Source organism: Prionailurus bengalensis, chromosome F2 (assembly GCF_016509475.1).
Source record: "Prionailurus bengalensis isolate Pbe53 chromosome F2, Fcat_Pben_1.1_paternal_pri, whole genome shotgun sequence".
Classification (NCBI taxonomy): Eukaryota; Metazoa; Chordata; class Mammalia; order Carnivora; family Felidae; genus Prionailurus; species Prionailurus bengalensis.
The window spans coordinates 38,576,414-38,588,736 of record NC_057353.1 but is presented as its reverse complement, the minus strand read 5'-3'; the positions used below and the strand labels follow the sequence as shown (position 1 = coordinate 38,588,736).

The 12,323-nt window shown below is 40.3% G+C and overlaps 1 protein-coding gene across 2 annotated transcripts in view; it reads right to left on the bottom strand.

Annotated features, from left to right (window-relative positions):
- The window catches only part of SLC26A7 (solute carrier family 26 member 7), a 118,429-nt gene that overhangs the window by 35,119 nt on the left and 70,987 nt on the right, over window positions 1–12,323 (bottom strand). For both annotated transcript variants that reach the window (XM_043601353.1, XM_043601354.1), the window contains 3 exons: window positions 10,934–11,047; window positions 2,423–2,500; window positions 1,309–1,404 (listed from right to left, as the gene is read on the bottom strand). In XM_043601353.1, coding sequence (XP_043457288.1) covers window positions 1,309–1,404; window positions 2,423–2,500; window positions 10,934–11,047 — 288 coding nt within the window. The remainder of the gene's footprint in view (window positions 1–1,308; window positions 1,405–2,422; window positions 2,501–10,933; window positions 11,048–12,323) is intronic.

The following is a 12,323-nucleotide window of genomic DNA, read 5'->3' as shown; positions in this document are numbered from 1 at the left end:
TAGCTAATTGCATTTCAACATGATGAATGTCATAATAAACAGAAGGTACTTACGAAATACTTTACCCATATGGGAAAGAGAACGAATTCTGGATGCTCCCACACGGACACATTTCTCTAGAATTAGTATGTCATACATTTCTGTTAGCAGAAGCCACACTTTATCATTGTTCAGTATGATTTAATCCCCTAATATCCAAATAACATAATGCTCCTCTCAATGTAACCCCCTTCTAAAACTAAAATGAGACTTTTTATGTTTAGAAGGAATATGGTCACTGTCAAGAAGTTTACCTGTGCCCACAGATACACTCCTTTGTTGCCAGAGTGGGGCTTTCAAATCCATTTGTCCCTCCTATGCTGGCAAACGTATGAAGCTATCCTTCCTTTAGGTAGAGGAGTCTTTATAGGGGGTGGCAAGGGCTAAACGTAGGGCCACACAATTTCCTGGCGGAACCTTATTTCCTTCCCAATTGGTGCACCTGGGTGGCTCAGTCGGGTAAGCATCAACTCTTAGTTTCGGCTCAGTTCATGATCTCATGGTTCGTGAGTTCAAGCCCCGTGTAGGGCTCCGTGCTGACAGCACACAGCTTGCTTAGGATTGATCTTCTCTCTCCCTCTCTCTGCCCCTCCCCTGCTTGCTCTCTCTGTCTCTCTCTCAAAATAAGTCAATAAACTTTAAAAAATTTTTAAAAATATACATTCACCCTATATTAATGTAACACGTTTCTTAGCAATTAATGACAGTTCTTCATATGTCTTCTATTAGTGTGCACTTCCTTGATGAGCTTCACTTCCAGAATCACTTCATAATGGAAATTGAGAATCTCCAGTCCATTCAATTTAGCTAGCATTTCTTTATAAGTTCTCAAGCCAAAGGGGTGCCTGGGTGGCTTAGTCGGTTAAGCGTCTGACTCGACCTCAGCTCAGGTCATGATCTCACGGTTCTTGAGTTCAAGCCCCATGTTGGGCTCTGCACTGACAGTGCAGAGCCTGCTTGGGATCCTGTCTCTCCCTGTCTCTGCCCCTTCTCCGCCTGCACTCTCTCTCTTTCAAAATAAATAAGTAAACTTCAAAGTTCTCAAACAAAACATCAATCAAAATTGGACAAAATTCCACTTCTGTTTCTTATAAAGACACATTCTATTTTAATGCCTCAATAGTCTGAAAAAAAGAAACAGTAGTTTACAAGTAGCGGACAAGTCTCAAATGGCCAAAACTATTTTTCTGCAAATAAAAATATTAAAAGCTGATTTTGCAATACATGGTCAAGCCAAAGACAGTAATTTTAGGTCAAATATCTACTTACCCAATCAATTTTATCCACATTCCAGTATTTTTTTAAGTCCCGAAACTGTATTAGCATTCCCTTCAATCCTACGACAATAATACTTGCGAGAACACACTATAAATAGGAAATAAGTTGAGGAAGAAGATAAAGATTTTAATCTGAATTTAAAAGGACCAAGGTATTTTTGTTTATTTGTTTTTAAAGTACTTACTAGAGAAAAGCAATCACCATTTAGAAGACTAAAACAATACTCATTTTGTTTAGAACCAACCTATTATTGTACTTTAGGAATATACTATCAATTCTAGAAAATCACAGTGTAAAACTTAACGCCATTCTAAAACACAAGAAAGAAAAAAAGGAAAGTCATGAATTGTAAGGGTGTATGTTATATAGCTGAATGTACTCTTTAATTATCTACTGCCATTTGAAACTTGTTGCAGAAAATTAAATATTTATATTATATATCTCTTGATAATTGCCTTCAATATCAATTATCTGGTTTCACCTGAAGATATTTATAACTCTCTGGAAAGGTGAACTTGATTATTAGATGATCCTCCTGTGGAAATGATTTATTCTCACTATATGAATGAAGAATTAGAACAAGACAGGATTGAGATGGTCTCTGGCCCCCAGAAGACCAGGAACTTACTTGGGTCACATTGGTGCCCCAGGCTTATGAAAAGCAAGGTAAACACTGGTTAACACTGGTGTTCTGAATCAGTTTGTATAAAGATGTATCAAAGGTGGCAAGATGTATTTGGTTTCCTACTCCTTTGCCCTGCACACATTTTTTCCAACAGTCCAAGTTCTGATAAAGCTCTTCCAAAGCCTATTTCTTATAACAGAGATTGCCCAGTTCTCCCCTCCAAATGAGCCCAGAATAAATTTAATTCCACAATGCCACGTTTACACGTGAGCCTAAGAAATAGAAAACAGCCACGGTCCTTTCCCATTCCTCCCCCATAACAGGTGGTCTCTGTCCACCTTCCCTTCATTCAATCATTACTTATGTCACGTGGCTTTCATATGCAGGATCATTGAATCCACTCTCATAAGACATTTTAATATACAATGATTTCATTAAAAGTAATGTTGACAAGTAGATATTGAAAAAGTACTACTGTACCATGGGCAGCCAGTAAAGCAAAGGTCCTATGGCATAGATGACTATCAGGACAAGAACGCAAGATATTAAACAAGCCACCTGTAAAGTACAAGACAGACAAAAAAGAAAGTGTTGGACTTTCTTATTATTCCAAAGTTATGGGGGAAATATAATTCTTAGTTCATCTTGATTATAAGAAACCAAATGTTAGTGCATGATTGTTAAACTGCATAGACTACCATTATCTATATTTTGCAGCAGAGGAAACCCAAACGTGACAGCTGACAAACTGGTGCAATCAAATTAAGTCAGTGATGAGAGAAAAGCAATTCCACGCAAAGAAATAGGACACCATCAACTTTTATCACACATCACAGCAATGGCTTTTTTTGTTTAATAGTGAAAGTGACATTTCAATTAAAAGTCCTTTAGCCCATTGTTGTTCAGCTTGACTCTCTTCATTTCGTAGCGAGGTTGAATAATAACTGAATATGCAGCTTAGAGTTTTTTTCTCTGCTGATGATAAATTTCCACCGAAGCATTTATTCTCTTTGGAGTTCTTTGTTAGGAAGGGTTCTAGGATGAAGCAGTTATACGGGATTATAGGAGCAGTCTCCGTAGTGAAATAGGCTTAATTTTATTAATCCTGAAGAGTCATTAGTGTCGTGTTCCAACCAACTCAACCTGCTGACAAAAGGCAATTCAGAACACCTGACCCCTAGCTATGCTCCACTTGATAGAGAACCTGATCCCACATAAGTGAATGTGCATGACTTAATAAAAACATTTGGCCAAACTTTCAGCCTAACAGGAGAAAAGAGGGCTTTCATGGGACCACAAAGATGCCCAGAATATCATTATGGGGATAGGACAGGGAAGCAGGATCTATCACAATGGCTAAAATGAAAAATTAATATGTAAACAGTCTATCAATATCAAGGGTCAGCAAGGACTTAGAGCAACTGGAGTTTCCAGACATTGCTGGTGGGAACACAGTATAGTAAAACCACGTTGAAAGGAGTTTGATGGTTTCTTATGAAGTTATGCATACACTTACATGTGTCCCAGAACTACCTAAGAGAAATGAAACATATGCCCATGAGAATACCTATATGCAAATAATTATAGCAGCTTTATTCATAAACACCAAAAATGATAAATAAGTGAAATCCCACTTGGTGAATAGATAAATTATGGTACATCCATACAATAGAATACTACTCAGCAATAAAAAAAGAACAGATAATTAATACATGCAACAGCATAGATGAAACTCAAAACCATTAAGCTAAGTGACAGTAGACACTGGCTCCTTTCATATTTAGTGGAACTCATCTCTGACACTCCCCAGCATATAAAGGGGAAAGAAAATACTTCTGTAGGAAACAAGTCATTAGGGATTTAAGATCACTCATAAAACAAATCACAGTATACCAAACTGTTACAGTACTGATCATTTAGGAATGATTGGTGATTTTGCATAAGAATTTTTTTAATATGAAATTTATTGTCAATTGGTTTCCATAGAACACCCAGTGCTCATCCCAACAGGTCCTCAATGTCCATCACTCACTGCATAAGAATTTTTAAACAGCATAATATGTCTGACATTCTATTAGGCTGGAGAAAGCAGATCAGAGAGCAGATCATAGAATTCATTCGACTAGCTCAGTGACTCAGCATGTTTATGGAAAGAAAAGGACACCAGATGCTAAAGTGTATTTCATGACAAAGGATAATGAAAGCATGTACCCTTCTGTGGGCCTCTTCATGCATATACTTACAATGTACCTAAAAATAAAACCCTTCATCTTAGTTGCAGACGTGAACTTTGGCAGCTATAGTCTAAACCCCTTTGGAAGGCTCTGGGGCACAGGGAGGCAGAGTGACTTGGCCAAGATCGTAGAGTTCAGGAGTGAGAAGGCATGTGGATTATGAGCCAAGTTGGGATCCATAAAGCCAAATGTATTTTAAAGTTCTTAAATACCTTATAATTCACTGAAGCTGCTATAGAAATTAAGACCTAACTAAATAATTTTATTTAAAAACAGTAAACTACAACTACCTTTGGGCTTTTCTCAAATATTTAACTGACCTTTAGTTCACATGATTCTTTGTATGTACATCAATAATCAAATTGTGCACTCACTGAACTATGATTTCAGTCACTGTCAACATGAATTGAGAACTAAATGGATGTTACTTGCAAAGGATGATAAACTATGGGTAAAAAAGTTTATTTGTGTAGGTCTGATGGTAAGTCATACAGTGAAATAGACCACAGAAGCAAATGGCTTATGTTGGCTCCTTCAATGCACTTTGCCTCACCAAACGTTGATGCCCTAGCTCACAAGGTAAGTGTACCTAATTGGACAAGAAATCTTTATCAGCTCTGTCCAGTGTCTCTAGTTCATAGAAATCAATGATATAATAGTTCCTTCCCTCTAGGCTCTCAAAATACTGACATTCGTTGTCTCCATAGCTAAGACCCGCAGATGTTGAAACATGGATTTGTAAAAATCTTGGAGATCATGCAGTCCAAATCATCATTTATATATGGCCCACTCAGTAACTGTGCAAAGAGGCTGAACAAAGGTCAGATATTTGCGGTGCTATCATAGACTTCTCTAACCTCAGGTTTCTGGAACACAGTTGAGCTGTATTTTCAAGTATGACCCGATTTCTGAATATCTGGTACTCTGCATATGAAATGTTGCTTTTTATGTATCTTTGATCTACCAAGAGAAAAACTGTAAAGGTAAGTTGCAACCCAAACAACAGAGAACCAGGGTGTCTGGGTGGCTCAGTCATTGAGCGTTGGACTCTCAATTTGGGGCTCAGGTCATGAGCTCACAATTTGTGAGATCGAGCCCTGCATCAGGCTCTGCGCTGACAATGCAGAACCTACCTGGGATTCTCCCTCTCCCTCTCCCTCTGCCCTTCCCCTGCTTTCTCTCTCTGTCTCTCAAATAAATAAACCTTCAAAACAAGAGAGAACCTTGTTACTTTTTTTTTAAACTCAGAAAACAAACACCACTTAAGTGTCCTCTTCTTAGTAAGTTTCAAGTTGGCTTAGGTTGTAACTAGTAACGACAAGTGTTTGCAGCCTTTAACGACAAGTGTTTGCACCCTTAGTCATGTACAGGGCAAACACTGTCTAGGTGTGCTACTCTTCAGTTCTTTCCGGGTCATACTAACTAAATAACTAGAGACATTTTTTTGCTCTAAAATCTAACTACTCATATTGAGTTAATTCTGTATAAAGGATAATGAAATATACATTTCTTCTTGTTACGTTACTACATATACCATATATGTTGTAGGTTGCTTACAGAGGGGACTCTGCAAGCATTAGTGTTACCCCTACCTATCTAGACGGCTGGAGGAAGAGTGAGATGCCAGCCATTTCCTTCCTAAATGGTTGCCAAAAGATGCAAAGTTGGTTGAGAGTGCACTATATGCACAGTTTTGTGGAAAGTAGGGGAATGGCCAAAGTGACGGGAAAGGGCAGATGGAGAGAGTGGATGTTGGGTCACGAAGGCTAGACGAAGACAGCTTTAAAGACGTTGGAAGGAATAAGGCAAATTCTAAAGAATAAAGGACCAGAGCTTGGCAATTAGAACCCAAAGGCAATCTGAGTGTTGCAGGAAAACATGCCAGCTGTCGTTTCCGGCTGTGACTGAGCTTTGCCCGCAGCCGACACTGCCTCTCACCCTTCATGGCTCGGTGAAGCCTCCCAAACTGCCCACAGAGCACCAGTATAGCTACTCGGTTGGAAGCAAAGGGAAATGCAGAGGGGAGAGAGCCAGGGCGTACTGTGTGCTCCCTCCCATGATTACCGATCTTCAAAGGGAAGGACAGAAGCAAGACCTGCCAACATTGCTTTGTGCTGGTGTGTCCAGGCAGCCCCGAGACCTTCTTATTCCTAGACATCCATGCTCAGCATGTCAGATCTTAAGGGAATCACTGCGAAAAGGGCCTCAACGTGTGGAGGATAGAACTGTGTTTGGGCTCTGACTGTGGCACTTGGTAGTAAATACTCAGTATCTTTTGTTATTTCAATTCAAACATTTTTTTAAATTTTTTTTTAACGTTTATTTATTTTTGAGACAGAGAGAGACAGAGCATGAACGGGGGAGGGGCAGAGAGAGAGGAAGACACAGAATCGGAAGCAGGATCCAGGCTCTGAGCCATCAGCCCAGAGCCCGACGCGGGGCTCGAACTCACGGACCGCAAGATCGTGACTTGAGCTGAAGTCGGACGCTTAACCGACTGAGCCACCCAGGTGCCCCTCAATTCAAACATTTTAATTTGATTTTCGGAAGCAATGAAAGGCTTTACCATCAACTCTTTTGTATGTAAAATGGTCCTAAATGCACTAATATTGCCATATGTGACTCTTGGGCATTTGAGATGTGTTTAGTCCTTATTTAGATAGGCTGTAAATGTAACATACACACCAGATTTTGAAGTCTTAGTACAATAAGAAGATAATATAAAACATATTGTTGACAATTTTTGGACAGATTCTTTGTTGAAATAATATTCTGACTACATTGGATAAATCCAAATGTATTGTTAAATTAATTTTAGTAGTTTCTTCTACTTTTTAAAACGTGACAACTAGAAAATTTCAATTACCTATGTGGCTCGTATTACAGTTCTACTGGACAGCAGTTTTCTTCTTTTATTTCTTACTTTTTTTTTAGTGTTTTATTTAATTTTGAGAGTGAGAGACAGAGTGTGAGTGGGTAGAGGCAGAGAGAGGGGGACACAGAATCTGAAGCAGGCTCCAGGCTCTGAGCTGTCAGCACAGAGCCCGAAGCGGGGCTCAAAACCACAAACTGTGAGATCACAACCTGAGCCAAAGTCTGACGCTTAACCAACGAGTCACCCAGGTGCCCCTGGACAGCACTTTTCTAAAGTCTGTGACCCCGAGCCTGGTCAAGTGGGATTTTCCTGATTTCAAATATACTATAAGTCCCAATACAAACTGCATGTATTCACCTGTCCCTTTTTTTTTTTAAGTTTGATTTATTTATTTTGAGAGAGAGAGAACACGCGCAACCAGGGGAAAGGCAGAGAGAGAGAGAGGGAGAGACAGAATCCCAAGCAGGATTCCGTGCTGAGAGTGGGAAGCCCAATGGGGACTCAGACTCAAGAACTGTGAAATCATGACCTCAGCTGAAATCAAGAGTTGCACACTTACCTGACTTAGCCACCCAGGCACCCCTCACCTGTCCCTGCTTAATGCCAGCAAAACTGACTAGTTTAATATTATCTAATGTTTTCATTTTTCATTCATTTTTTCCACACATAATTACCAAACACCTACTAGGTGCTGAGTCCTGGGCTAGACACCAAGGACGCTGTTTTCTAGGAGCTTAACTCAAGGGTAGAAGGTAGGCATGAATCATATAAATCGCACTGACAAACATTTTGTGTACAACTGACCCTGAAGAGAAGAACACTTGTGCCAGAAGGGGCAGTGAGATATGAAGGACGGGAGGACTTCACTTAGAGGGGAAGGGGAGGCAGCCACAGACACTTGTGGCCCACAGGAAGGAAGGAGGACCATGCAGCCCCAGAGCTGAGAAAGAGGAAGAGAAGAATCCAAGATGAGGCTATAGAAGGAAGCACCCAGAACTTTGTAGGTAAATACAGGTATGAGTTCTGAGACCTCTGCAAAGCCTTCTATGGGCTTTAGGAGGACGTAACAAGATCATGTTTACATTAAAAAAAATAACTTTCTACAGAGAAATATCAATAATGTTTCTTTTTTTGAGAGAGAGAGAAAGAGAATGCACACATGCGTACAAACAGGAGGGACAGCGAGAATCTTAAGCAGGTTCCATGGCCAGCGCAGAACGAGGCAGGGTTTGGTCTTAACTACTGTGAGATCACGACCTGAGCTGAAATCAAGAGTCAGATCCTTGACCTACAGAGCCACCCAGGTGCCGCCTAATAATGTTTCTGAATAAGAAAAAGTCAGTGAAATAATTAACAATGGAAGGTGGTTCCCACTGCTCCTTTAATTACTTGTCATTAGCTTAAATGTTGAAAAGTTTCTAGGTCTTTTTGATTAATTTGCTGGGGATAACTCTAGTTCCTAAAAAAGACAGAGGCATTTAAAGGGTTGTTTTGTGAAGTCTTGTCCCACAGAAGACTGGTTTCACAAATAGCCTATTTAAAAAGAAAAACTTTTAAGGCCTTGGCTTCCCCAGTGCCTTCTTCAAATCATGTCAGTTATCAGTTATACCCACATAAACTTAACAGTTGCAGTGTTAAAGGTCTAAAATGACTACCATGGGAAAGCATCTTTGATTTGGGTATGCACATTAAATCAGATTCCTTCTCTGTGCAGTTTAATGGGAATTGTTGAACAGATTGGTGACCGTCTCAACAAGCAGAACAGCATGAAAATAATCTCCTGCTAAGCTTCGTTTATTTCTCTTAAGTTGTGTTTTGTGAGATTTCTTTCATTTCTTCTGAAGTCCAGAAAAAAGTACCAGGCAGAAACATAACTCTGAAAAGTCCTTAGAAAAGTTCTGTTGTTCTTATCATTCAAACATGTGGCCTGCAGAACAGAGAAAGGTGCTTCTCCATCCCCACTCCATTAGTTGAGCAACTTTATGCCCAACTTAAATGAAAAAAAGTCCAAGATTTAAAAATAACTACATGTTTTCTCAATGTATTGTCTCCTTTAGACATTGAATATTTAAAGCTACAGAGATTCATGAGACAGTTTTGTTATTACCAGAATAGTCATTGGAAAAGCAGTAGATGCCTAAGGAAACTCTAGGTATGGTACACACTCAGGGGGAAGACACCTCACAGAGTCCACACCAACCTTCTCTTGTCCATGTGGTGGATGGAGATGCTAACCTACTCAACATCGCCAGCAAGTTGGAGGGGCAGCTTGGAATAGAAACTGCCTTACTGCACACCAATCAAACCAGGATGTTTTAATATTAAAATGTTAAACAAAAGGTTCTGGAAAGATTTTATTCTAATAAAAATATTTAACGATAATAACAACACAGTCAATGATCATTGTTACCAATGAACGAGTATTTATTTAGTGCTCAGGCTTTGGGCTAAGTAAGCATGTATACTTTATAACAAAAAGCATATAATCTTTATAACAAATACTTCAACAGCCAAGCCCAAGTCCAGTTAGGTCAGAAAGGTCACTCAACCACTAGTGGTGAGCCAGAACACAAACAAGTCCAGGCTCTAGAATCCATGCCCTTAGTCACTCACTTTATTTATCTACCTTGAATATGAAGAGCAGAAATTGGATATACGACCCCTCATGAGAAACCAGGTGGAAACTAGTAGAGAATCCTAGATTTTGGGGGCACCTGGGAGGCTCAGTTGGTTCAGCATCCAACTCTTGATTTCAGCCCAGGTCACGATCTCATGTTTCGTGAGTTTGAGCCCCACTTCAGGCTCCGTGCTGATGGTGTCGAGCCTGCTTGTGACTCACTCTCTCTCTCTCTCTCTCTCTCTGCCCCTTCAGTGCTTCCCTCCCCCCCCAAAATAAATAAGTAAACTTAAAAAAAATTCTCACTCAATTCCAATGCTAAATAAATGCGTATTGTTTTAAAAATGGTTAGCTGTTAATATTAACTTCTTATATTAACATATACATAAATTTTCTTATATGAAATAGTACTTAAAAGTGCAAGAGGTGAGGTGCATCTATCTGGGTTCAAATCCCAGCTCTGGCACTCACGAGCTCTGTGACCTGAGCAAGTTATTTTAACCCTCTTTCCCTCAACTTTCTCGTGTGGAAACTGAGGATAATAATTATGCCTCTTTCACAGAGTTGCGTAAAGGGTTAAATGACTTCACTTATATAACAAGTATGATGTGCAGTGCTTGGTACATAACTCAACGCATGCTCCCACCAACACTACCGCCATCGTCATCAAAATCATGGCAACACCTTCATTATCGCCATAGTCAGCTTACTGGTACCCAGCATAATGCCAGGTATACAGCAGGCTCTCAACAAATGTTGAATCGATTTCAGTTCCTAAAAATGTATGCTGATTGTTTCTTTAGCCTAAAATGTGCACAGATGACTTATTACTCATTTATCTACCTGTACCTCTCTCTAGACAGGAATGTCAGCATCAAGGACCGATTTTGCCTATAATTGACTTCATTTCATTGAAAGGAAAAATGAACAAAAATGGAAGTTTTTTCAAATGGACTGGTTAGATTAGCCAAAAACAAAATCAGCGGCACCACTAGAGGGAGCTTTATTCAAACGTTGCCAACAGTCAAGCTGCTACCAGTACAGGATTTTTGACTGCTCGCCTAGTCATTCTGCTTCTGGAAGGATCATTCATAAGAGAGACAGACAGACAGACAGACAGACAAACTTTCTCGAAACCAGTTAGAGAAAAAAAAATTGAAGAAGTGAAAATACTTCCGGGTCTTTAGAGAGAAGCTCAATTTTCCCACTGTCCAAGAGGGAGAGTTACCGGAAGTGCTTTGACCCATTCTGAACAATGAGGTTACCTGCGTCTTTGCCCCTGTGCTGTACAGGCCAGCCGTCCTTCCCATGGCAGCGGCGCTTGGTATGCAGAAGAAAAATGAAGGAATCACGTTGCTGAGGCCGTGGGCCAAAAATTCCTACAAGATGGGTAATAGGAGAATATACCATTACTCAATCACAATCAACTTTTGGTGACCACAGGTGCATCCTGTCAAAGGATGAGGCTTGTTTGTATCCCATTTCTGTTCTCCCCATTTGTTGTGACTTAACCACCACTACAAAAATAGCTGACTTTTATAGAGTGCTTACAATGAGCCAGAAGCTGTTGCAAGCATTTTACTCATTTAATGCTTGTAACCACCTTATAGGGAAGTACAAGGATTTATGGTCTCTGTTGCCCATTTCTCCTCCATCTTTTAAGTCACGATGTTCGAGGCTTTTGCCCCCACCACTCCACCAATGATACCCACAAAGCTAAATCCAGTGGTTAGATCTTACCTACTTGGCCTAAAAGCGGCATCTGAGATAGTTGCTCACTTCCTCCTCCTTAAAGGCTCCTTCTGGGTCCTTTTAGGACCTCACACTCTCCTATTTTCCTCTTATCTCCGTGACCACTCCTTCTCAATTATCTTTATGGTTCCTTCTCACCAAACCAATCACAAGTATGGGAGCATTTCTCTCTCTGATCCTATGTATCCAAATATATGCTGACAACTCACAAGTCTACATCTCCAGCCTGGACCACTCTTCTGAACTCCAGACTCATATGGCCAACCCGCTTCTCGGCATTCCATTTGGATGGCTGACAGGTATCCCAAACTTAACTGAATCTGGTTTATTGCTGTCTACCATCCCCAGTCGTGTCCTCCCACACTCTTCCCCACCTCAAGTTCCAGTTGCTTAGGCCAAAAGCATTAGAGTTATTTTTGACTCCTTCCCCTTTTCCCAGACGGCATCCACAACCAATCCATAATCTGTCTACTTCTCATCTCCAGCACTGCTACATCCAAGTCATCAAGTATCACCTGGATTATTGCAATGGCCTCCTAATGTTTACCTGTTTCTGCTCTTGCCAGCCAACAAAACAGACACGTATGCCTGTCCCCAGAGAGCTGGCACTCTAATTAGGGGATGCTGACAGTAAACAAGAATAATATGAAAAGCAGAGCAGAGAAGGAAGTGGAAAAATCTGGTGTTTAGATTTTGGTGTACCAAGGAAGGCCTGGGAGGACTGAGATGGGGAAAGACATGGTCTGTGTTATACAGCATTGTGTCCCTTGTTCCTAGACCAGTGCCTGGTACATGGTAGAGCTCAATACACATCCGTTAAATGAATAAATCTGCTTTTTTGCAGATGACAAAACTGGGACACAGAAACAATTAAGGGCACATAGTGTCGGAGTGAGATTTAGA